Raw genomic sequence first — 27,244 nt, forward strand, 5'->3', positions numbered from 1 at the left:
ACTCAATGCACTGCATCTGCAAACACAAACACAAACCATTAACGAACCAATGGCAAGCACTTATGGAAGCCAAATGCATTCAAGGCTCTATTTATTTCTCTTCTAAATTTAGTCCTCTCTGGTTTTAGGATAATCTCTGAAGTAGTTCAGAAAGAAGTTATACTTTTTAAACCTTATCCAAATAAGGTTTTAATTTTTTTTCGAAATCATTAAAAACCTCTGTATTTCGTAGGCCACCAATTAATTATAAGTCCACCAAATATATGAACTCAGAAAGAGCATATTTATGTCTAGATTATTATTTTACACTTTGTATCTCCCAGCCTCCTCCAATTTTACAGACAGTTTGTAGCTTTCATTAGATACTCTGAGCGCGCATTGATTTTCCTTTCAGCCGCAGACAGGTCACGAATGCAGTGTAGTATTTTATTGGAGTCTCAAATTCCATTCCATTTCCTGTTATCTTGGTCTTGAGGTTTGTCATATATCACTTGTTTTCTCAGTGCCTAGGTTCATGTTACATATGTTCTAGAGACTTCTAATGTGAGTGACTGTAGAAAAAACAAAATGATATCATGAGAAGTTTATACTAGTTTATACTAGGCATTTTAAATTATTACATAAAAGCTTTTATCAGCTCCACAGTTCTATAATCTGGATAACAAAATAATCAAAATGAAAAGGACAGGAGTCTAAAATCAAAAATCAAAAAGCAATAATGCATCTAATGGATACTGGTTAGGTACTGTAGCTACACGTTGTTTTTCAGTGAAGCATTTTACCATCAACGTAAAATCTTGTTTCCTTTGTAAAAGCACATATATTTTTATTATTATTATTATTTTTTTTTTTTTATGTATAGTAGATGTAACCTAGGCTATTGGTTAATGCTACACATTTAAACACACAATCATAATCATGAATATTATAATTGATCAAATGGAAACAACACACATTCCAAATAATACAATTACCATTTCAAAGCATCTACATCCACTAATTGGCAGAGTAATTTGGGATATTCACATCATCAGAACACTCCCCTCCCAAACACAGGACCAGACAAGTAAGTTATACTATGAAATGTATTAAACAAACATATGTGCAATAAAATAATTATGAAAACTTCAAAGTCTCTGTTCGATTTTTGTACTCAACTAGAAAATACAGTTTAAACACTAGACATGGCATTGTCCCCATACACATCAAATCATAATCATAACCAACAGTAAATCAACAATAACACTGTGAACTGATGTTCACATGATGATAACCTACGTGTTCATCATCACCCACCCCCCTCCCTCTAAACAGTCACAACCTCCAGAGTGACGTGACAATACATTACCATACATGACAAGCCATAACATTAAGCACTCCTGCTCTGTACTGGATCTCAAATTTAAAAGGTTGAAGGGATAAGTACCAACGTGCTAAAGTGCTCTTTAGACATTGTTTTAGCCTTTGTAATATCTTGACAGTAGTACTTCAATAATGCGAGTGCGAGTCAATGCAACATGTGATAATAGCATACATCAGTACATTAAAAATAAATACATGAGTGAAATTAAGAAGCAACAATACTAGGATATGTTGAGATGCTCTGGAAAGTGAACTTGGCCTTCATCATAGCATGCACATCTTGATGAATAAAATCAGCTTCCAACAAACATTTTCACTTTAATACTATGCAAGTTATTTGTTTGCTGAAGCAATTTGTTTTAAATGATTTTTGTCTTTTATTTGATATGCAGTAGTGAGACAGGAAGCAAATTGGGAGAGAGAGGGCTGATGGGATTAGGAAAGGTCTGCGAGTTGGGACTCAAACCCGAGGCTATCGGCATCAACACTAAGGCTGAACAATTAATTGAAATGGAATTTAAATCGTGATTAGACAGAAGCAGCGATTTTAATTTGTATCTTTCAATGAAGCACAGTTCTGTGATTAGTAGTAAATCTCCATCAGAAGGCCAGAGGGCGCTCTCATGCTGAAAATCCAAATATGCCACGAAGAAGAAACCCAGGAAATACAAATAGTGGTAGCTCAATAAACAGGAGATTTAACTGCTTTCATTGATTCAAAGTGACTAATAAATAAACAAGTATGACAATATATGGTTTATGAGTTCTTATTATTATTTTATGTTAAAATAAAGTATATTTATGAGGCAGTGCCATTATCACTGCTTAGAATACTGTAATATGTTGCGTGCCTTATTCTGTGTAAGAAGCCACATCATCTCAGCGAATAATTTATTTCAAACACTCGACTGACGTTGTGAATTGAGTTTGGAGTAAAAAAATGTTTAATAAATGTGGTATTTTCACGTGCTGTCAGATGGAGCAGCATAACAGAGCCATAGTTCACTGAGAAGCTATGCAAACAGCTGTCATTATCGCGAAAAAAATTGTCCATCTGACAGCACTTGAAGGTGATATACTGCTGATAACAGATCTGGTTTTACTAACAAAATGTGCATGACAATCGCATTCTATTAACCGTGCAGCCCTAATCAACACAAATGCAATTTCATGTCAACTTTAAAATTATTCTTAAAACATTTGAAAAGAGAAAAACACATTCACTGCGCGTAATGTAACAATAATGTATTTTGTTTGTGCTTAGTGTGAGTCACAATTTGAAAACACATGACTGCATTTGTTCTCCTTGAAAGACATGAAATGACAATCTTATTGATTGATTGATTTTTTTATGTAATGGTACAGATGATCAAAGTTCAGATAATATATATATATATATATTCACACTCAATGACACAAACAGAAACACTTTTTTAAAACAGAAACACAGTTTTATTCCCAAACTGATAGTTTACATGGCCAAAAATTAAGATGAAATTCTGATACCATCAATAATTTCTTCATAGCAGTTTGGCAGACTACTTTTATACAATATATTTAAATTCTATTTTATTATTAAATCTCCATACTTTTAATTGTGGGGGCAAAAAAAAATAAATAAATAAATGCAGTTGTGATGGATGGGTGATGGATGGATGGAAGGTAGGGTGATGCACGTTTCTCAGAAGCCGGATGTACAGTATCATATACATTTTTCTAATAAATAAATATATAATGAATTAAATGAATATTTGGACAATCAAGTAACTATGTATGTTGTGTCAGACTTGTGAACCATGACTTGAAGGTGAATGTTTTTGGAATGATTCTAATAGGCCTTTTACTTGCTTACAGTTAATTTTAGCTTTACTGAAAAAATGATTCTACATTAAAATTAACAGTGATTAGATGAAAGAAGGTGTGTAGCAGATTATACAGGTTTTGATCATGTTGATAATTCAGAAGCATTAGAAAATGTGTTTATTTTCTTGCTATCTTTATACGAAGATGCACTCCAAAATTCACTATTTGAAGTACTCTCCTCAGTCCACTAAGACCATTTGTGGACTTTAAGATGCAAAAATAAACAAAACAAATACATAAAAAACCTCCTAAAATAAATACATAAAAGCTGATGTCAGTGATCAAACGAAAGCCAGACGCAACAAAAATGGAAATGTGCTCAAAACAGCAGTGCTGTATTAAACCTGTGATTTTCCCTCAGAGCAATTAAGAAGCAAATCAGCGGCAAGGATTAAAACATCCACGTCTGATGTCCCAATCTTGACAGGCCTTCCCGAGCTCCGCTGCACATTTATAAAGTCCTGCAGAGCACCCTGGAGAAACCGCACCACAAATCGAAGACATTCTAATAATGTTCCTAAAAAACAAAGCTTGCTACTCAAAATGTATTAAAGAGTACTTGAAAGGTCTTTAAATATATTCTAAGCCACTGACAGAGTAGGATTTATGTTGAAACATGCATCCCTTTCTGTCCTTTTTCCTCTTGTGTGAACCTAAACATGTGACGCATGATATCCTTCCTCAACATAAAAGCTCATGTTGCGGCTGAAATGAGAAGCCGTTTGCTCCATGCAGTGGGATGGTGACATTGATTTCCTCCGTTTGGCCTGCAGCCCTTCTGAAATACCCTCTGCTGGGCCAACAGGGAGTGTAATCAGATTCCCACGAAGCCAGCTGAGACCATCAGCCACTTAACGTTTCGGATGTTGACAACACTATTACTCAGTTTATCAACAAGTGCAGAAATGCAACAGTGAGATAGGGAAGAATATACTAGTTAATTAGCACGACTATCACAACATTGGAAACGTACTGAATATGCTACTTGTGACAGACAAAGACAAAGCGAGTCTGCAGTGAGATGAAGCACAATATCTTTACATAGCGTAATGTTCACTGTAGCGATGCAACTGATAAATTACCCTGCTGGAGGTGGCGAACGTAAAAACTCTTGGTAAGTGATGCATGCTGAGAATTACTAAATGGACTGCTGCGTCTCAACTTGCCTTTCACTGAACCCTGCCACACATTAACCTTGACACAGTCACGCCAGTCACTGACAGCGTGTTATTTGTCGGTTCGGTCACATCTCTGAGTGCCACCCTATCCTTCGAAAGCTTGTGAATAATGCATACGCATTGAGCTAGAGGCAGAGAGGCCAGAAGTTTTGAAGTGATCCTTATGGAAGGACCGCAGGAGTGTCGCTCTCCCCTTCTTTGTTGGGAATCGATTTAATGTCACTTCGGACAGTTGCATTGATACTGATTCCAAACAAAACAGACAACAAAAGAGGTTTGAGCTATCCACAATCATTAACTCGAGATTGCACCACACAGGGGTGGGGTGTGTGTCTGTGTGTGTGTGTGTGTGTGTGCGAAGGAAAAGAGGTTCTGCAGCGCTTTGTCGGGGAGGCAAAGCACAGGCAGCTCATTCATATGTAAAAGATGGATTGTTGCGAATAATAGTTTTATCAAGCCCTGGCTGTCGGTGCACGTGTGTGCAGCGAGGGATGACTGTGATGCGTGGATCGACATTAGCTAATATGAGAGATTTGTCTGTGACAACATTATCCATTAGCAAAGTCTCTTGCCTGTGCTGTCGCAAAGCCGATTTAGAGTCGTGTGATAGTATCGTTAGGCATCAGCGAGCCTGCAGGACTCGTGGAGCGACAGCTGTGCTGATTCGGAGAGATACTCATGAGGTATAAGCACTCTGCTGCTCTGAAGTCTAAAGGGATTATGCCTAAACTTGGTCATGGCTCTTGCGGGCTCGCTGCATTTTCGAGAAGGCACGCAAAATATCCTCAGATACGCGTCATCCGTGTGGACTGCTGTAGCAAGGGGGAAGAAGAGCAGCTACTTGAAGCTTGAATCATGCGACAAGGTCAACGTCAAAGAGCTACGCTCTTGCCATTCGTGTGATTGAGGTCGCCTTGTTAGTATGCGCTGAGGGTTTGAGCTAGTTTGATCTGCCATCCAGAATAGACTAATATAAGGACCTGGCAGTCAGCGTCAGTAGTCATTTAGACTTCTTTAACAACATATTTGTAGCTCAGTAAATCTCTTAAAGCTTTACAGACACGTTTCTTTGAAGCTTGGGCGAGTAAGGACACAAGATGAAGAGCCTGTGTTATTATTATGTTGTCTCCAACAGTGCCTCTGGTATGGCAGAGTGAGTTTGACGATGGAGACAGTGGGTTGCTGGAAGAGAGCTTGGAACATTCTTGATGCTTGTTAATATGGGAAATTGCGTGATCCAATTTTCATAAACTCAGAACAACTAAGACATGTTGAATTTTAATTTAATTTTATTATTATTTTTATGGTAGAGCAGATTTAATGCTAACATTCAACCTTGCTCCAGTGTTTTGCTGTGCCTCACTTCTGGTATACTTTTCTGTATGTTTTTTTTTTTGGGGGGGGGGGGGTGTGTAGGGGTAAGTTTTTTTTATTTGTACATGCCTGGGAAGGCTGAAATTAAATTTACTCTGGAAGAGGCTAAGCAACAAAGGGCTATGGATCACAATAAAAGCTTATCAAAACCAAAGAAACCTCTCTGACTGTAAGGGAAATGGGTCAGCTGAATAAAATGCACTATTTAAGTCTCTCTCTCAATAGAAAATTTATTCAGCAAACAACAAAGTAGATAGCACCATAAAGCATGCTGTAATGAGGCCCTGGTTTGTCCATTTAATAGTCTAGTTTACTCTGTTTGTTTGTTTTTAATCTATATCAGTTATTTACAACCAAATAATGAGCCTGTTTCTGAGACAGACCTACAAGCAGACACAAAACTCTTGATGAAACAACTTGAAGTGTCCTAGAGAACTGTACTGCATTTATTTTATTGCTCTGAGGCTGCTCAGAGGGTCATACGTTTCTCTTGAAAACAAAAAAAAAATCCTCATAAGTTCAGCGGGATCAACAATGATAGAATAGCTTGGAGTCATTTGGTATTTATATTGAAATTAGAAATGCATCATTGTATCAGCCACCACTAGGGTTACCAGTTTCAGAAAAGGAAAATGAGAGACAATTGTGATTCGTTATAGGAAAATAAGGGACATAATAAAGGGACGCTCAAAATATTTGTAATGTATAGTGTTTCATTTCCATGTCTGCAGTTAAGTATATGTAAAAAAAGTTGTATAAAAGCTTAACCTATTTATTTACAATTATTCTAAAAATAATTCAATCTATATAAATAATTAATTAAAATGTCTTAAAGGTCATAATGTCTTTCTAAAATAGTTAACCCACAGGAAAAATGTATTGCTCAGTGGTTGCTTTTTCTAAGCTCAGGAGACTTAGATTTGATTCTCATATATCTCTCATTTTAGTATCAACATCATTTCAGATGTTTCTTCTCAAATTTCTTGAGAGAAATGGAAGTAGACATAAATGAGACATGATAAATATAGTCAAAACAGAGAATGTGGTGAAAGAAACCTAGAATATCTCTTTATTTTCTTGCTGCAATCTCTATCAAGACTCCATTATAGGAAGATTTTATTGCTCAGTGGTTGCTCATTTTGACCTCAGGAGACTTCTCATTTTAGCCTCAACAGTATCACAGATGTTTTTTCCTAAAAATTCTTAGGAGAAATTAAAGTAGACACAACTGAGGCATGAGAAAGTTGAGATCTCTTTTTAAGCTTTAAAAGAGTCCATTGTGAGAGTTTTTGTCTCAGGAGAAAGGTTTGAGAAGCAGGAGACTCGAGCAAAAATCTCCATTCGATCTTAAAGTGACCTCATTTCTGTCTAGGAGAAATATTTGAGATGCTAAAGAGATCTCACTTTAGATTTTTCTTTCCTATGGGAAGTTCACAAATAAAACAACGACTGTCCTAAAAGAATGATTAATTTCAAATTGAGAATATATTTTTGTATGTGTTCATGTGTGCAAATGCCTAGGGAATACAGGACAAGCTGCCTTCCATATGGCTTTCATATGGAATGCTTCTTTGATGCCTCAAATACTGGATAATTGCGTATTATACTGAGCGGCTGGCAACCCTAGCCACCACATTTAGAGAGAGGTGTGACCTCGGCATCCTGGCTAAATTTGCCCATTGGCCTCTGACCATCATGGCCTCCTAACAATCCCAATATCTGCTGATTCTTTCACCTCTCCACCAATAAACTGATGTGTGGTGAGCGTTCTGGCACACTATGGCTGCCGTCGCATCATCCAGGTGGATGCTGCACACTGGTGGTGGATGAGGAGATACCCCCTGACAATGTAAAGCACTTTGAGTGCTTAGAAAAGTGCTATATAAACACAAGGAATTATTATTATTATTTATTGTGTTGTATATCATCTACAGTCAGCTTCTGCTTGTATTATTTTTGTATTACCCAAATAAATTCAATCTTTAAAATGTGTGTGAAATGCTTTTTCAAGCATAACAATGCTTCCAGTTCACCTGAATCTAATCGTGTTCCCTAGCTGCACCTCATGCCATTGATAATGAAACAACCAGACTGTGAGAAACAAAAAAGCTTCCTTTTGTTAAGACAGACTTGCACCTTTAAAACCTATGTTATAAAAGGCAACTACACATCTGGGATAGTTTTGAGCTTGCATTGTTTCCTTTCTGCTCATTCAAAAGCAAATGTAGCTGTGATCTAACAGTTAATGGTCCAAGTAGCAAAGTATTGGTATCAGTCTTTAAGTTTATGGCAAAATCTGCATCATCCCTGTGCATCCCTCCCTTGAAATATATTTGAATTTGAGGACTAAGATCTTATTTGGAAAATGCCATACCAAGGATTTTATTAGGAGAAAAAAAATCTGAGAAGGAGATTTAATAGATAATTAGTTGTCATTCATTGCTGTTTCCAGAACTGCAGGATTTGTACATCAAATGTATATATGTATAAATAAAAGGTCATTTTACAGCTTTATTTTTAGATTTACTACAATATAAAACTGACTGTTTAGTTACTGGCTAATGGCTTACTACCAATGGATTAAATTCAATAAATGTTTTTTTTTTTTTTTTTTTTTTTTTTTTTTTTACAACTAACACCTGCTGTTTCACTCTGCAAACATCAATGGTGCATGAACAGCACTTGAAGTAAGTAAGTAAATAAATAAATAAAATAAAATGCAAAAATAAATAAATAATACCTAAAAAAAAATTCTAAAGTGAGCATGGTGTTAAATGCTGATTCTGTTTGCATCATCTCCAAAGGGAGCAGTAAAATTGCCTGGCTTTTCAACATCTGAAATCATCTTCTGAAAAAAAGGTGGTGATATTTTTTAATGGTGGTGGGGGGTGATAGATGTTCAAGAAGACTGGTGCTGTGATGTCACACTGAATCAAATTCAGTACATTTTCTATCTGCTGACATAACGGAAAATGAATTTCTGCTTCCAAAGAAAGGACCTCACATTCAATGACCCCTACTGAATATTATGTGAGTGTGGGGCACACTAAAATGAATGGCTGCTATACTTCCTCTTTCATCTCAAGATGTTCCCTTCTTCCCTCTTTTATTATTTCTCTCTTGTGCATGTGTTTCTCTTTTGCTTATGTTACTGCCAGATGGAATTGGTAGATTCCAATCAATGTTCTTCTTTGACTAATTACTCTGACAAAGATGGTGAGGATCCAGATGAATAGATGCCTGCTGAGCATGCCTGGCAACACACTCGCAGATGCTGTATCAAGAAACATGCCAAATATATCTTCCTAAGCAGCTAGAAATCTGCAGTATAATGATTCTCTTTTAAACACTTACCAAGAGATGATCTGGTATGATAGCTTTGGATTTAGGCCACAGTTAAGGCCTAATATGTTCACTGCAGTGTTATTTTTGTTATTTTTTTGAAGGGGGAAAAGAAGTTCCAAATGGCTGATCAATGTTGTACTGTTTGCATATATTCCGACAACACCTTCATGGCTGCATACCCACATGTTAATAACAAGAATATGATAATAATATTTTAATGTGTGCCATGTGCTATCCTCTTAATAAAATAACAAAACCACTACAAACAATGACAGCTGTGAGAAAGGAGCAGTTAAGAAAGCATCTGAACACAGTAATTTGGATATGTTTCCACCGTATTACAAAATTAAAATTACAACTTAAATTGCAACTATAAAGTAGCTCTCCAGCGTGTTCATGTTTTTGCTGGTGTATCACAGAAAGAAAGAGGGTGATGATGTGATACAAAGTATCTTCAGCTATATGTGAAGTGCATCTATTTATAAACAAACCACAACTATGTAATTAAAAGCAAACAGTCAACAGATGTCAGAGTGCTGCATTATGTTACTTAATTGAGGGTAACATTCAACATCGCATTGATTTGGGCGAAAGACGTGGCGTGAATTACGTGGAACGTGTGATTTGAAAAATCTGAACTTTGGGGAAAATTCGCACCACACTAACCAATCAGGAGCTTGCTCTAATAGTGACGTGATTATGATGTAGCAAGCAGAGGCAGAAATCTGAAATAACAATGGAGGACAAAATCATTGTCGCGGTATGTGGATACCCGGAGCTGTATGATACATCGTCGTACTTTTATAGAAACGGTGGCTCGATATATCATTTGAAAACTATGTCAAATGTTAAACTTGAACAAAAAACTCCACTGCCTCCTTTAGTTTTCATTTAAACATATTAAATAGCAGCAGAAATGTAGTTAAAGGAAATGTGTAGGCCTATATAGCCTGCATTACAATTACACTTAATATATATCAAACAGTATTGCCTATTTTAATTTGAACATATTAATAGATTAATTGAATAAAGACCAAAGATTACCTGTTAGATTTACCCAACCCTTACGAAAAAAGTTTATTCAAGTGTGCTATTAGTATACTTCTAAAAATATCAAAGTATGCTTTTAGTTAACTTTTTATGTACTTCTCAGAAATATACTTAAAATGACATTTAATTATACTTGACTTATACTTCCAAAAATTCTAAATATATTTGAGCTATACTCCTAGAATCTGCGTTTTCATTATTATATTATTATATCAGTATACCTATAAGTTCACGTTTAGTATAACTGCAGTACAAACTACAAACATAGAGGTAAACTAGTAGTGTACCACTGTTATACTTAAAGTATACTTTTATATACTAGAAAGTGGGCTAATTTAGTCCCAAGGAGTATTGACCCAGTACACTTACAAGAATACTACTAGAACACTGATATTTGTATACTTGCTAAATAAAGTATACTTAGTAAAATAAACTTGAAGTATACTACTTTTTCGAAAGGGAAAACAAATTATATTTAATGTTTAGCCACTAAAGAGACATCAGAGCCAGCGGAAAATGTCTGAACGACCTGTGTGGAGCTGATCATCTCCAAAATCGGTGAAACACATTTTTAAATAGGCGCTGTCTTTATAAATAAACCGCATATTTGAGTTTAAAACAACTAGATTCTCGTCTGAAATACTTTTAAAACTACATTCCATGACACAATAACAGTAATATTTTCAAAATTATCAGAATAAATGGTGGTTGAAATTACAATGCTGCGTGAACTCAACTGGCAGAAGCCCCTCCCATGATGCGAATTCACATCTGTTGTGAAGTTAATTTCATGCACAAATGAAGCGAATTTTACGCACAAATGAAGTGAATAAACTCAAAATGTTCAAGTATCAAACTATACGTGAATTATTATTTTTTTGTTATGCATGTTGAAAGTTACAGTACTTCTACTACTATCCAGACAGCAATCACCAAGTTAAGTGGTCTAAATGTATTCATACGTATTATATCGTCTGTGCAAGGTATAGACCATAAAATGTTCGTCCAATCATATCACTGAGTCCGAGGGCAACGATAGGTTATCCTACCTACCTGTCAACATATGTATTTGCATACCTCTACAATACACTTGGTATTGCAGACAGAGCAAACAGGGCTTGAAAACGGAAAAAATAAATAATTTGGTTCACTCAGAGCAGAATCGATATTTTAAAGTTTCTGTTCTGTGTTCCTCTGATATAATTAGCATTCTGAAACCGGTTCGGTGGAAGAAATACTGGTTAATAATGTTTTAAAAAAAAAATAAAAAATTCTTTGCTTTTAATTTGCCTATTAATAATAATAATATAATAATAATAAAGTATAGCGCAGTGGTTCCAAACCTTTTTCAACTTGCGGCCCACACAACCAAACACATATGTTTGCACGGCCCACTGCAAAAAAATTAACGGACCACGCTATTGTTGGGTTAATAACTTAATACTCAGAAGGTAGATTGTTAACTGTCATTAATTGAATGAACTGGCAATGAACAGAAAATAACTCAGGCTGGCACCGCTCAGCAAAACAGGAAAACCAGATCCAGGCAGAGCTCGGCAGCGGATAGACAGTCAGCGGAGCAAACAGTCAGGAGGGAACATGCTGACAGCCATTTATTCATTTATTCAGATAAATTGGCGGTTTATTCTTAAACCAAATAGCGACCTCGAATAGTGGAAGTATAGTTACGGTTTAATATTTATTTTTTATTATTTAATTATATGAAATGATGTTATTATGTTATGACTTAGACATTTTTACATATATTAACAATACTATTATTCATTTTAATAAAAATTGGCGGCCCACCTGCAATACCATCAAATAAAGGTGGAACACAGGTAGCATATAGCAAATAATGTAGAATAATCATTACTGTATAATAAGTAATGCTGTATATGCGTCCAATAGTCGGACTGCAAATTTAATTCTAAGAATTATTTTGAGGTTAATTTAGCAAATGAAAGCTCTTCAGCTTCTGAGAAATTTGAGACATATCATTTCAATTAACAGTATTTAGTATTTAACAGTGTTTACAGTGTTCATTATAGCCTAATGTTTGTAAACATTTTGTGTCTGCATTATGTCTATTTCTGAATGAAATAATATTTTTATTTTTCTCTAAAAAACGTATGTTTATATATATATATATATATATATATATATATATATATATATATATATATATATATATATATATATATGTTTTTTTTTTTTTTTTTTTCGCTGCAGCATCAGGACCAATTTGATCTTAATCCGGCCCTGAAGGCGGTTCATTGCCATTGCACATGATGAGTTCACAGTTGAGCGCACATTTCACTTGTTGGCTTCAGCATCACATTTGCACATGCTGTACTGCTGGAATTCGTGATTGGTTGACAGCAAATTTCAAATATTAAATGGAACGATAAAATAACATTATTAACTGGTTAATGGCCACTTCAAATTTTGGATTCTGTTCGGAACTATAGAATTTTATTTCGTTTCTGTTTCTGGTTCTATTCCTGTCAAAATTTTGTTTGTTTCCAGTTTTCTTTTTCGTTCCTTGAACCAGTTTAGAGCCCTGCGAGCAAGGATGGAAGCAGATATTATTGTAATATTACGCACTGTATTGTAATGTTTTTTTTTTTTTTTTTTTTTTACCAGTGAATGAGACATGAGGTGATCTGACAGCATTGCATTCAACCAAAGCCATCTTTTAAAGATTTTTTTTAATCATTAAAATACCTCTTCACAATCATCTTGTCTACTGGACACCCTGGTTGAGAGAGCGATGCCCAATCACACCCCTCCTTGGCTCTGGCCCTGTGTCTCAACCCAACGGGCTGAACAAAAAAACTCATTTGGCCAAATCTAAATGAACTTTGCTTTGGCCAAATTTTGTTTGAAATGAAATCATTCCAGTTCATTCTTTGATTCGCTTGGGGCCTTTATGAATACAAGCTTGAGATATGGTGAGAATGGTTCAGGAAAGACGTGTGTCATGAAAGGGATCATATTTTATGATTTAATGCTGTATTTAGTTTTTGGAAGACCACTAGCTCTGCCACTTGATTGCAAACTCATAATCCCCCTTTCCCCAAAATCTCTGTCTGTATGTACATTCACAACTCTGACATGTATGAGTGGGCTAATGAGCAGTGAAAACCAACTGGCATTACTGCAACGCAATCTAGGCTAAACTCGTCTTGAAATCCCACAGGTTCTTCCAGCGTGAGTTTCTTTCCAGGTTTATTGAGTCACACTTGTAACCAAGCCCGCTCCACCACCAAAATCCAATTCATGGCAGTTTGTGCGAGCAATTTACAGCCAGCTACGGTTGGCTCCAATAGCATTTTGCTGATCGTAAAAGCCCCTGCACAGTAATACAACCTTATTAATGAATGTATTAGCTGCAATGCATCCCTAGAGCCTGCAACATGGGGAACAAAGAAAAGGTAGAACGTGGCTAGAAAGGGAGGGTTGATGAGTCATCCCACCTGGTTTGCAAGCTGGGGTTGAAAAGCATGAGGAAAATCCACACGCAGGGGATGCATGCTGTGAGCTTGTGGAGAACGCCAGCCATATCCCTCCGAGTTCTGAACGCCTGTAGAAAGAAGAAGGAAAGGATGGTGAGAACAAGCAAATTAGCAAAGTGGAGACCTTCACAAGAATACAAGCCCTTTCACCTGCGCCAGTTCTGAAAGTCAAATATGAAAGGTGCTACTCCGCTGCCTCCCACTGATGTGGACATTTGATTTGTCCAAACATCAAAATAAATGTGCGTAGGATAAAAATTTTTGAGACTCAGTAAAAGTAAAGATATTTTTAGGAAGTATTATATATATATATATATATATATATATATATATATATATATATATATATATATATATATATATATATATATATATATATAAACATTTTATTTATATATATATTGCTGGAATTTTATTGGCTGTGCCCCATAGGACACCCCTGCCATGCATAGTCCACCATAGGCACTGTAGGAGGTGCGACAGGCCTCAAGGTCCAGCAGAAAGAACCCTTCACTGTAAGGAAATATTTAGGCTGTGCCCCATAGCAAGTTGAAATGACGTGGAATTTACTTAATTTTAATTAAGCTAAATTTAACAGGTAAAGCATTCTGAGAACCCTGTTTAAAAAAAATTACAGTTAACTTACTACAAATAATATATATAGGCCTATGTTAAAGACCAATTTCTACAGTGTGGAATTTCTAACAAAGAACTGTATTGAATATAAGACAAATTTGGGTTTGAGTGGGTTGAGTGTGCAGTCAAAGATACAACAAACAGTCTATGTTTTTTTTTTTTTTTCTCTCAATCGCTGATGCAAGACTTTTATTTTGAAAGACATTCGTGAAAGACAAACTTCTGTCAGATGTGCCAGAGAAAAGCAAACTGTCCTGATTCAGTATCTGCAGTCAGAAATGATTTTTAAGATTATATGTCAGTGTCATTATTCTAACATAAATTTCACAGCTTGAATGTATGAAATAAAGTCTCTTTCACCTCATAATAAAGAACTTCCATTACAATTGCACGTATTAATGCAGCTGCGCACAGTACATCACTTCATTATAGACATTATGCAGCTTCGCCCCTTTTCAGCGCTGCACACATTGTCTTCTGTATTGCGTTCGAATTTTCATAGCATGAACAAGCAGTTGTGCAAAATTAATAAACCACTCGTAATAAAAAAAATACAAATCCTGGTGAACTTGACAATTGTCATGACAATGCAACAATGCTCATGATAACTTTTGTTAAATCTACAATATGAAACAATGTTCAACAACGATGATATAGAGCAGGGATGGGCAACTTCAGTCCTGGAGGGCTACTGTCCTGTGGAGTTTAGCTCCAACTCTTGAAAAGGGGGAGTCGTCTTATTTTCAGAACAATACGATAGATTATGTTGTCTGTCTGCCTATAAAAACATGCAGCATAGGTCCTGTCATGCAATCATTCCAAGTCTGACAAACACTTATTTTCTAGTTAAAATTTGGTACCTTGATTTAAACTCAGAAATAACATTAGAATTTCTAAAACATGCCTGAAAGATTCTTAGCTATTTAAAGCATAAGAAGGCCCTTTGAAGATAAAATGATTATTTAGTATTTGGATTAAGTATAATTATAATCTAACATATAAAAATAAATACAAATACATGTTTTTTTTTTTTTTTTTTTTTTTTTTTGTCTTGAATCCATCATTCAAATAAGAAATATGAACCATTATATTTAAAACTTGACCTGCTAACATCACTATATTAAAATAGTGGACACTATAGCTAATCACCAATATGTATTTATTTATTTGTTTGTTTGTTTGAAGAAAAGCAGTGAATTGTGTTGTGTGTCATTTCTGTGTCTAACAATAAACTGTATTTGGTAAGAAGTGTCACAGTGTGAAAGAATGTACTGTATGAAGCTGTATCGGATAAATCCCTAGACTTGTCAATGTATGAGAATGCAACCTGTTTGTGACAAGTGTTTGCTGGAAACTACTGTGCAGAGCAGTGCTGCGAGAATTTGATTAAACTGTCTGGAGATTCTTTGCAATGATAGCCTGCCAAATGGCAGCCTGCAGTCACATTTTCTCTGTTAACTTCTGGAGAATTGTTATGGATATGTATCTGTATCTACAGCTGCTAGGGGTAAACGTGCCTCTGATAGGAGGCTTGAAAGTGTTTTCTCTTGTAGAATATTGAGAGGGAGATTAACATGAACATTTATATGCAAGCTGCATTAGAGTTCCACTAAGTGCACAGAGAATTAGGAGTGGACTTCAATCTAATTGCAAAGAGCCCAAAACAGAAATGCAATCCCTTTGCAAAGCAGCACTTGAACTCAACAAACACAAAGTAATTTATTTAACAAAAGTTTATCTGCAGTAGGCAATTGCATTCAGAGTAGGGTGTATTTTTTTCTGCTAGCATTTGCAAAGCCATTATTGCTATGTTCCTAGTGGCAACTTCTGCGTATATGCTGAATACATTTCAAAGGATTAATAAAACTCTCTCACACACATACACAACCTTGCATATTTTGATTCAAGAAAAAAGAAAGAGCTGAATTGAAGTCTCAGCACCTTTGACTGATCCGCGATCTACGACGAGGAGAAATTAGATATATTGCCCATGCTAGCATCCCAAGTTGGCCCGCTCCTGTGGCTTATCTTAAATTAAAGGTGAAAATACATTAAGTTCCAAGGTGCTTGCAGGCTTTGCAGCAGTGCTACCCTTGATTTTATAGTCTGCTGCCAGACATACACAGTAGAACAGTAGAAGCACAAGGGCAGCATGGCAAATAAGTCCTTCATCTCCCCTATTGATCTGGCTTTCGTTTCTCAAAGCTGTGGCACCCTTAAACATTATATCCCATCTACAGCACAGGTACAACGCAGAAATAGTTAAATAAAATACTCTTCAGTATATTCCATTATTTCCGACCCCTGTTGCTGGTGGCATAGGGGCAAGTACATTATGAATGTCTCCCTAACCTGACCCATACACGTCAGGTCTTGAAACAGGTCTTCTACTAAAGATCTGAAGAAAAATGAATCAGGTGTGTTTGATTAGGAAGTTTTTGAACTGAAGTGCCCCGATTTCTCTTTTTGAGAAGAAAAGTAGCAGAAGAGTAGGCAAACTTTGGGACACACTACCATAAACTTGTATGTGCATCCTCTCTGTGTAAATTGCCATGCTATTCATGCTGGACAGCTAAAACTTGATTTTAATGAAATATAAAACAATACTCAAATAAATCTACCTGCCACATTGGAGAGAAAACACGTAGCACACTGATCTGACAGTCATGGGTCTTTCATCCGGAAAGCTCTGCTCATATTTTTTTGGCATAACAGTGTCCAAACGTACCTGTTTTGCTATTGTCTTATCCATATCCTTATAAAAGTTCAGAATGTTGCTGCAGATTAAATATAATGTTAAATGTTAAATAAATATTTAAGCGTTTGACTTAACTGTCTCTTCTTAACTGTCAGTCTTGTGAATATAGAGCTTATTTGTACTTCTTTTTATTCACGTTTGTAGCTCTGAACCGAACATTTCTCTACAATGCAGAGGGTTGTGGATAACACCTTGAGCACGGTTCAATCCTGATGTAACTGTCAAATCCTGCACTCATTATAAATTCTAAATTTGCCACCTCAAGAAGCGTTATGAGATAAGTTTCACATTTGCCTGCTATGTCCCTGATTGCTACACACCTTGTTTCAGGTGATGGATGCATTTGAATGAGATATAGTCATTTAAAGTACTTTGGGCCTGCTTTTTGCCTTTTTTGGATTAAATCATTGAGATTAAACTCGAGTGTTAAATTTTTTGTATGAACTTTCCTTTTTAAACTGCAAACTTACTTCCTGTCACGGATCTCTTCAAAAAGAAATCCACAAATCCATAGCTGCCGTGCTTCATGACACCATTGACAAAGTCAGTAAAAAAGTTCCTATGGCAAAGTCTGGCTGATGCAGCTACTCAAAAGTCCAAGAAAAACAATCAGTCAAAAGAAAGTTACGTGTAGCTGCTGAGAACTGTCAAAGCATCAGCAAATGGTCTTAAGACTTTGACCAACTTAAAGTACATGCCAAGCTGTGTCAGTAATTCTGTGCTGATAGTTTGCCTGTCTGTCACTGTCCTCCAAAGACTCTCTCTCTCTCTCTCTCTCTCTCTCACACACACACACACACACACACACACACAATAGTCTGGTGTGTGCCTGGCTAATTGAAGACCATTAAATACACATGGCCTCAGGAGCATTGCCAGCATGGAGGATACTGAATAATTTAAAAGCAGTTCATCTAAATGGGAAATTCTGAAGGCTGCTGTTCTAATAACATAATCAACAATGCTGTGTTAGAGTAAAGCGTCCTTATTATATTGTCTCAAAAAGAATTAAAAAAAAAAAATCACAGTGATTTTAAATCTCAAAAATCATTTACTAAACAAACTAAAGAGTCTGAAATGTTCAGTAGATTTGTTTGTTTGTTAACCAGATAAGCAAAACCTTGCAGCTTGATTTGATCCCAGAAGATTCCCTGTGAAAGCGTTTAACATTGCAGAGACTTGAACCTCTGAGTTGGCCATTCATTCACTATTAAATATACTGGTGTTATAATTTTAGAATTACCATGGCTTTTGAGATTTCTATTTTATTTTTATTATTATTAGTTCTGTACATATGATATTTATTTTCATGCATCTTTTCTGTAAAGATACTTAAGTGATTTTTTTTTTAATATTTATACCATATTGACAATTTCATGTGTGTTTTCATGTGGGATAGAACTTTCTTTAACTAGATGGTTAATAAAGAAAATGATTGATTGCCATATAACCCAGCCCTAATATATACCATGTGCTATGACAACCCTAGTACAGTCTGAACTGAATAAACTGTGGTTTAACTGAGTGCTACAATAACATACTACTTTATACAAGAGCCAGATTAGCATCAGTTTATTCACTTATTTATTTATTCGTTTATTTCATGTTATTATTAATGAGCCTCCATTACAACCAATTCTGCATCATTAGTAGAGATGTGAGTAATAAAAGCTGTGCGATGCCTGCCTTTTTTCAAGAGCCAGAAATAACATTTCCATGGTCAGTAATGACAGACTACATTGCTATATTCCTCCACATTTATAGTTAACAAAGTCTAGCTTATATGCTGGTCATTACATCAAATCTTTCACTCTTAACAGCTCTAAATGTCAATGATAAAGCATCACATAGAAGGAATCCGCACAGATTTAATGGATGCTACAACAGTTAGTTCACATAATAAGAAAACATTTAGAGATAAAGTAAGAGTGTATGCACTAATGACTGTGGATTGCAGTACGCATTTGCTGGCCATCATATATGAATGATTTATGGTGTTGTTTTATTTTAGCTCTTAATATCTTGCATATATAAGCTGGAAGGAAACTGGGTTATTAAACAGCATATTTCAGGTTATTAACAGCGATCATTTCTTGTATTTTAATAGTTGAAGCTGGCATTAGACATGTAGTCATGTGCATGCATGCAGTCACTTATTATGCTACATGAGCACATAAAACAATCTATAAATACTGTACTTGCTTTAGGGGGTTAACAATCTGAACTGGAAAAACATCGGGTACCATTAAGTTGGATTTTTAAATAATCTCCTTTTTTTTGAGTGTCCCACCCCAAACATGAAATTTTTTTGGGACACCGTGACAAATTGAGAAATTTGTTAATCTCAAATTAAGAAATTACCTCTAAGCAACACATTCATTCATGGTCAGATAAACCCCAAAACAATCTCAATTTCTAAACATAGCCCTTCTATCATTTTAGACATCACTAATACAAACACAGAAAAAAAAAAAAACACCTGCTACTGTAACTCAAGCTGGCATAAGTGCTAAGTCACCATTATGGCACAGCCAACACCTCTGTCAGACGAGCAGCATGGTGGCAGTGTCCTCTTAAATGCCCCCTGCTCCTATTCACACCGACAGGTCCCGGGATCAGGCAGCACACACAGCGCTGTCATCTCTGGTATTGCATCTAAAGAGGAAAGAACTGATAACCGGATAACAACAAAAGACAAGAGCCACACACACACAGTCCGGCCAATCAGGTGCAGGCAGCTGACAACAAATAATGAGTCTGCAGGCGACCTCGGCTCCCTTAAGAACTAATTTGCATGTTGGGAGCTGAAGCGGGTTCCAGGGTGGACTGGCTATGTTCTTGAGGCTATATGAAGCACTTCAAAGCAGTACCTGCCTCTCCTCTGGCAAAAACACATTGACAGCCAGAAGTAGTGTAGGAGGGGGAATGTAGTGTCATACCAATGACGGGGAAGGCTTTGTTGGCATACTGATTGATAAATGAACATCTACCACCACCACAGCAGCACATTAATCATTTGGAGTACATCAGACATCATATGTCAGAACACCATACCCATGACCAGGAGGCCAGGAAATAGAGTTGAGCTGCAAGAAACACGGGAGTGTATATTTGTGTTTTTCTTTCTGCAACATTTCTCTTTTTCTTCATAATTTGTTCTTTTCTAAAAATGAAAGAAAAAAAAAAAAGAAAAAAAACAATCAGTGCAGTAAACAACTGGGAATATAGGTTCTTTTTTTCATTTTGCTGAAATAAGGGATCCATTAATCATTACTTCTGAAAAGCCTGACTCATAGCAGCTATATAGATAGCATTTGGTGCTGAAAATGTTATGTCTGAATACAGTCTAGATATTGTCAAGATACTCAATCTTTCGTATGGTTTTCTAAATGTCTGGCTAAGGAGGAAAGACAAACTTTTGTAAATAATTTATTGAAACGTTGATTATAACACAGTTTGATTTTAAATCTTCTGAAATGCGCAATTATATACAAATTTATGCATTTAGCAGAGGCTTTTATACAAAGCAACTTACAATGCAATCGGGCTATACTTTTCTTTTCTTTTTTCACCAGTATGTGTGTTTCCTGGGACTTTTTGTGCTGCTAACGCAATGCTTTAACACTGAGCCCCAGAAACACAATACACATAAAAATGCACAGTTAAGAAAACTTTTTTTTTTCTCAGTTATATTACTGCATTGAACTGTTACTGTAAGTGAAATAAAATATTAGCATTTTAGTAATAATAATAAATTATTGAAACCTCAACCCCATAAAGCAAATTTAGGGCTAGTTGGAAAATAAACTAGACAGATCTTTTGTAAAGCCTATGGCTCAAGTTGCAGAAGGCATGGGATATAGTGTTTGTGTTTTTTTTTTTTTTTTTTTAAAAAGCAGAAAAAGTTGAAGTTAAACCCTATTCACATGGGATTAGTATTATCTGGGGACCTTGTGTGATTTTGAAAATAGTTTCGTGCCCTGTGTCATTTACATTTCACCAGGTTAATATAATATGTCAAGCTTTATGCTTTATTTATTTGTAACATACTGTATTAACCCTCAAAAACTTTTCAGCTTTCTCTTTCTGCAAATTGTATGGTGTAGTGATATGACTGCACATAAAATACTATCAAACACTCCAACGCAGCTCCATTCTTCATGACATATGGATAAAAAGGCGCAATGGAAACAAAAACCTTGAAAAATGATATACAATCCGCCAAATGCTGGCAAATTTACAGGAATGGCGATTCATATTATCATAGGACCCCTTTTTTTGCGAAATATGGTAGGTCATTTGCGGTTAAATTGTTACTTTACAAATTACAGACATGGTCAATTCACACAGGGTTAAGATCACAGACAACCTCCTCAATTATTACACATGACTGGAGGTCACTAGGTAATACTAATCCTGTGTGTGAATAGGGCTTAATAAGAAGTTTAGTAGGGTGTTCAGGGTGGCTGTTTATTGGCAGAGATGTATAGTAACGAAGTAGAACTACTTCACTACTGTACTTAAGTACTAAAAGGCGGTATCTGTACTTTACAATAGTATAATTTTTTTCTCCTACTTCCACTTTTACTTCAGTACATATTTTCGATGAGTTTAATACTTTTACTCCGATATTTTTTTAATGTGCTGCATCAATATTCGTTACAATTATAAAAATGTTATGAATCATTCCATTACAAACCCACATTACCACTGCCAGAACTGTAGATGGCAGGTTTGATGAAGCTGGCACATCATTGAGCGAATCAAGCGCATGCTGACTGAACTGCTGTGAACAGAGAGAGATGAACACCGAGCCGAGCCAGATAATGACTCGTTCACGAGTCAAGAACCGGTTGCATCGGTGTTCGGATCACCAGTAGTTCTTTCTGACAGTTTGATTCAATAAACCGGTTGAAGAAAACAGCTCACCGGTTCTTTTGCGCTCGACGTAATGGTGTCATTGGCGTTAACTGCAAGCTTTTGGTTTACCCGCGCTCATAACACTAGCACAGAATCATTTCAGAATCAATCCCCAAAAGAATCAGTTCAGTTCAGACGCCCTGTGTGTCGGTCTGCTTCACGCTGAATCACACCCGTAGTATCATCAGCTCCTTGGTTCTCGAATCGGATGCGTCTGACAGAAACTGGTCTTGACTTGTGAACGAGTCAGTCTGTTGTTCGTTATCTGGCTTGGCTCTGTGTTCATCTTCAGTTCTCTCTTCACAGCAGTTCAGTCAGTGTACTATTTGAGTCAATGAATTACTCCGGGATATTGGTTTGTTTTAACTCAGAGGGAGTGTCAGCCACATTAAACAAGTTAACAGCTTAATTCATCTGTGGATTAATGCGTATTGGAGACGTGAACCATTTAAAACGATTCAGTTCTATTTGGTGAACTGTTTCAAAAATATCCGGTTACATCTAATGATTCGTTCATGAACCAGATATGACAAACTGCTTTGTTTTAAACTGTCTTACAACAGACACGGAAGAGATGCTGAATAAAGTCGTAGTTTTTGCTATTTTTGTACCAAAATGTATTTTCAATGCTTCAACAAATTCTAACTGACCCTCTGATGTCACATGGACTACTTTGATGATGTTTTTCTTATCTTTCTGCACATGGACAGTATACCGTACACACAGCTTCAATGGAGGGACTGAGAGCTCTCAGACTAAATCTAAAATATCTTAAACTGTGTTCCGAAGATAAACGTAGGTCTTACGGGTTTGGAACAACATGAGGGTGAGTCATTAATGACATTTTGCAAATTGGGCGAACTAACCCTTTAATCTGTTTTTTTTTTTTTTTCGTTTGTTTACATAAAGATACCGTCAAAGGAATTGTGATTGTGATTGCTTTTACTTTTACTTTCAGTACTTGAGTAGTCAATTTTAAAATAGACTACTTGCAATACTTAAGTCCAAAAAAATTTGAATACTTTAGTACTTCTACTTAAAGGTGATGTAGGGAACTTTTGTAAAAAAATATTTGTTTACATATTTATTAAACCTGTCATTATGTCCTGACAGTAGAATATGAGACAGATAATCTGTGTAAAAATCAAGCTCCTCTGGCTCTTCCCAGTGTCCTATTGCCATTTGCAGAAACTCCATCGCTCCCGGTAAAAAACAACCAATCAGAGCTGCGCTCCGTAACTTTGTTTGTGTTCAAAATGTAGAAAAATGTATATAATAAGCGAGTACACCATGAATCCATTTTCCAAACCGTGTTTTTGGCTTGTCCTGAATCACTAGGGTGCACCTATAATAAGTGTTTATATTCGGACTATTTTAGATTGCTTCGGGGGTACCGCGGCGGAGTAACCCAGTACCTTTGTGATTCTTCATAGACATAAACAGAGAGAAGTAGTTCCGGCTACAATTTTCTTCCGCAAGACGCAAGCAGTTCTGTTTATTAACCGCTAGAGCGTCAAAAGTTCCCTACTGCAGCTTTAAGTGTGGTGCTTAAAGAGCACTTCAACTTATACTCAAGTCACTTTTTTCATAGAGCACTTGTACTTTTACTCAAGTCTGGGTCTCTAGTACTTTATACATCTCTGTTTATTGGTCAAGTCAAAACAGCCCACCCCTAAGTCTTAATGACATGGTCTCTAAATAAGATTCAGGCACTCCATCTAAATCTTAATCAAGAGTCTTTTATACCCCTTTTATCATGTGTTACGCACTAAATCTAATCATTAAAAAAAAACAAAAAAACATTAGAACTACTCTAGAGAGTGCTTTGATATATCATTTTACAGTATTAAACTTTAGTGCTGAAGTTTCACATTTAATGTAAGGGGTTTATTAAAATTAATTACCATTACTATGAGCAATATTAACAGTAATCTCTGCCTTGGCAAGCACCACTAATTATGCGAAAGTATGTGGCAATTAGGATCACTAGAGCATGCTGCTATGACTGGTCACACATAGATGATAACGATGATAATGTTCGTCATTACAATTGAGACCAGCTGCAAGTGCAGTGCCAGCACGTCTAGTGGGTGAAACATGTCCTAATGCATTACTGCGCTGTTCTGAAGATAAAATGCTACACTACGCCACTGCCACCTGTGCTTGTCGCTAAGCACTCTTATCTGGTTATATGCTCTGTGACCACACATTTGTCACCCACACACACAACATAAACCAGTGGTGTTGTACAGGCTGTGGTCCACTGAAAGCACACAGCTAATTTCAGTTGCACACGAGAGCTCTCTGAAGGTACTAATAATGAGAATTATCAATAGGTTGTCATGGGTGCCTGCATGTCTAGTAGTGGTTGTCTAGGTAGCAAATCCTCATTGAGAGACAAGTGATTACTCTCTGTCAATAAATGATGCTAGGTTGAATGGAGATAACTGGATATATAAACCACCAATTATTGCAGCCCCAACAGAATAATTAAAGACTCTTCCCAAAATGAACATTTTGTTAGTTTACTCTCTCTAATGTCATTGTAAATAGATTACATGGATTTATGTCTTGGGTGCCGAAAAAAAAAAAGAAAAAAAAAAGATGATTTGTTAAACGTTTAAGATGCTCTTGTAATTGTGGTTGGCGAGCCATACTGTCAAGCTACAAAAATGACTATATAGTACCATGAAAGCCACATAAGATGATTTGTACAGTTTGTGTGCTATATTAATTGATAGATAATTATTCATATTAATCTGTAGCTTTAGGTCTAAAATCGCTCAAAGCTATCTAATAAATGCTTGGGAAACAAACCTTCTTACACATGAAGCATAACAACGTCTCCTAACTATAAGCGACAAGCAATCTAGGTGTCCACACTTGATGTGACAGAATCAATCAAATATACAGCCAATCAGAAGGACGTGATTGATGTTTATAATCTAATTTATAAATATTAAACATTTTTAATGTTATTGAATGTACATATTGAGTGACTGATACGTACATCTTTAATGTTACACATCTTTATTGTGTAACGCTGCCTTGTGTCGCATGTAGTTCGCACACAGTTTAACCCAAATTTCATTGTCCTTTTTTAATCTTTAGTGTCACCATCCTCTGTATTTAAAGGTGTAACTTAGACAATCAGAATGTATTACTCAAGGGGGACCAACCCCCTTGTATCTTGCAAATGCATGCAAAATTTGCGGATGTTTGATATACAGTATTATATCATGTTAGGATGCCATTATATTATAGACTCAAAGGCAACAGAAAGAAAACTATGAACTTGCACTGAAACCAAAACACCTCAAGTTCAGTTTGAAAGCTTTTGTTATTTGAAGAAAACAGCACTTTATGGTGGTTTGTTTTTGGTCTCCAGACTGAAAAACATTAGAAGTGCCTACTGGAGCTGAACATAAACAAGGCATCTCTACTGATCGCTGCAGACAAGAAGGGAGGGAAGGAATCTCATTATAAATTGTGTTTTCTGTGTGTTAGTTCAGAATGGCTCACAATTCATCACTCCATCTCTATACATGAGCACCGCTACGACTAATGCTGTTTACTCTGAGCACACTCTTCATCAGGATAGCTGGGAATAACACTGGGAAATCGAATCCTTGTTGTGCATTTTGCTGTTGTTTAGGAATAATGATTGTCACACCAGAAGTCCATTCATGAGAGTCTGAAACAACATGAACAGCTGAGTTTCTTGTAGAATGTTTGTCTAGGCTCTGTTTACATGGCCCAGCTTTTACAGCCAAATGTGTATTGTTTACACTTGTAGCTCTCCTTCTGCAGCAAACAAGAGACCATTCTAACAGTCTTTATGGGCCCTATTTTAACGATCTAAATGCAAAGTGTAAAGCGCACGGCGCAGGTGCACTCAGGGTGTGTCCAAATCCACTTTTCCTATTCTAATGACGGAAAAAAACGGTTGGTGTGCCCGGGCGCAATTTTGGAATGGGTTGTCCCTATTCTCTTAATGAGTAATGGGTGTTTTTTGGGCGTAACGTGCAATAAACCAATCAGAGTCTCATCTTCCATTCCCTTTAAGAGTCATCTGCGCTCGTGCCATGAAGGATTTGCTTTTTACACAGCGGAATTTGGCAATTGGGCATATATATATATATATATATATATATATATATATATATATATATATATATATATATATGTGTGTGTGTGTGTGTGTGTGTGTGTGTGTGTGCGTTTGTATATTTATTTAGCCTACAAAAAAAATCTTATGCATTGCAATTCTTTAATTTTTTTTATATTTGGCATGTTTGTGTGCTGCTGTGCGTCCCTGTGTTTAATAAGCAGCGTGTACGCTCTTTAAATTAAAAGAAAAAACATTGCGCCAGACTTTAGACCAGGTTTGAGTTGGTCTATGGCACAGTTTATTTTCACCTCCTTGAACTAGCAATGCACCTCAACACACCAGCATGCCCATGGGCGCAAAAATGAGTGCAAATGCATTTGCTAATTAAACGACGTGGTGCTGGACGGGAAAATGCGAGCGATGCCAGACTGAAACTAGCAAACACACTTGCGCTGCACCTTGCATCGCATTGTGCCGGATCTATTATAGGGCCCTTTATCTTTACATAAAATATGAGCAAGAAATGCTGGGATAGGCTCCAGCATCCCGTTATTCAACATACGACAAGCCATTTGGAGAATTAATGGATGAACAATCAATCAATGTTTAAAATGTAGCAAAATTTCAGTAATCGTTATCAGCACCAGTAAAATTACCTAGTTCTCTGTACCAATTTTGGTACCATAGCAAAAACTATTTATTTATTTATTATACAAACACAAATATTAAACAGATAAAATAAGTTAACTATCAATGCTATTGAGTAGGGATGCAATGAATCCATATTTTTTGGGGTTCGGCCGAATACCAAATACACTGTTTAAGATTCGGCCGAAACCGAATAGTGAATCCTACTCGCATATTCCATTAACACAGTAAAACACATTAATGAAGTAAACAATGTCCACAGCAATGTATTTTTCATTTTATTTAATTGTAACTGTCAAAAAAAAGAAGAAAAAAAAAAAGAATTATGCAAGGATGACAAGTGAGAAAAACTTAAAATACCCAAGTCAGTGATGGGCGGGTTGATCCAAAATGAGCGGGTGCCTGCGGTCGCCTGTGGTTACGATTCATTCAAAAATATTTGTAATGATATTCGGGTCGCAGTCGGTCGGGTCCTAGTACT

The 27,244-nt window shown here is 36.2% G+C and overlaps 1 protein-coding gene across 1 annotated transcript in view; it reads right to left on the bottom strand.

The window, feature by feature from the left end:
* The window catches only part of LOC113038302 (gamma-aminobutyric acid receptor subunit alpha-2-like), a 186,524-nt gene that overhangs the window by 149,374 nt on the left and 9,906 nt on the right, over window positions 1-27,244 (bottom strand). Inside the window, exon 2 of the mRNA XM_026195616.1 lies at window positions 13,652-13,758. Coding sequence (XP_026051401.1) covers window positions 13,652-13,758 — 107 coding nt within the window. The remainder of the gene's footprint in view (window positions 1-13,651; window positions 13,759-27,244) is intronic.

The sequence above is a fragment of the Carassius auratus genome, chromosome 21 (genome assembly GCF_003368295.1).
Source record: "Carassius auratus strain Wakin chromosome 21, ASM336829v1, whole genome shotgun sequence".
In the NCBI taxonomy this organism is placed as follows: Eukaryota; Metazoa; Chordata; class Actinopteri; order Cypriniformes; family Cyprinidae; genus Carassius; species Carassius auratus.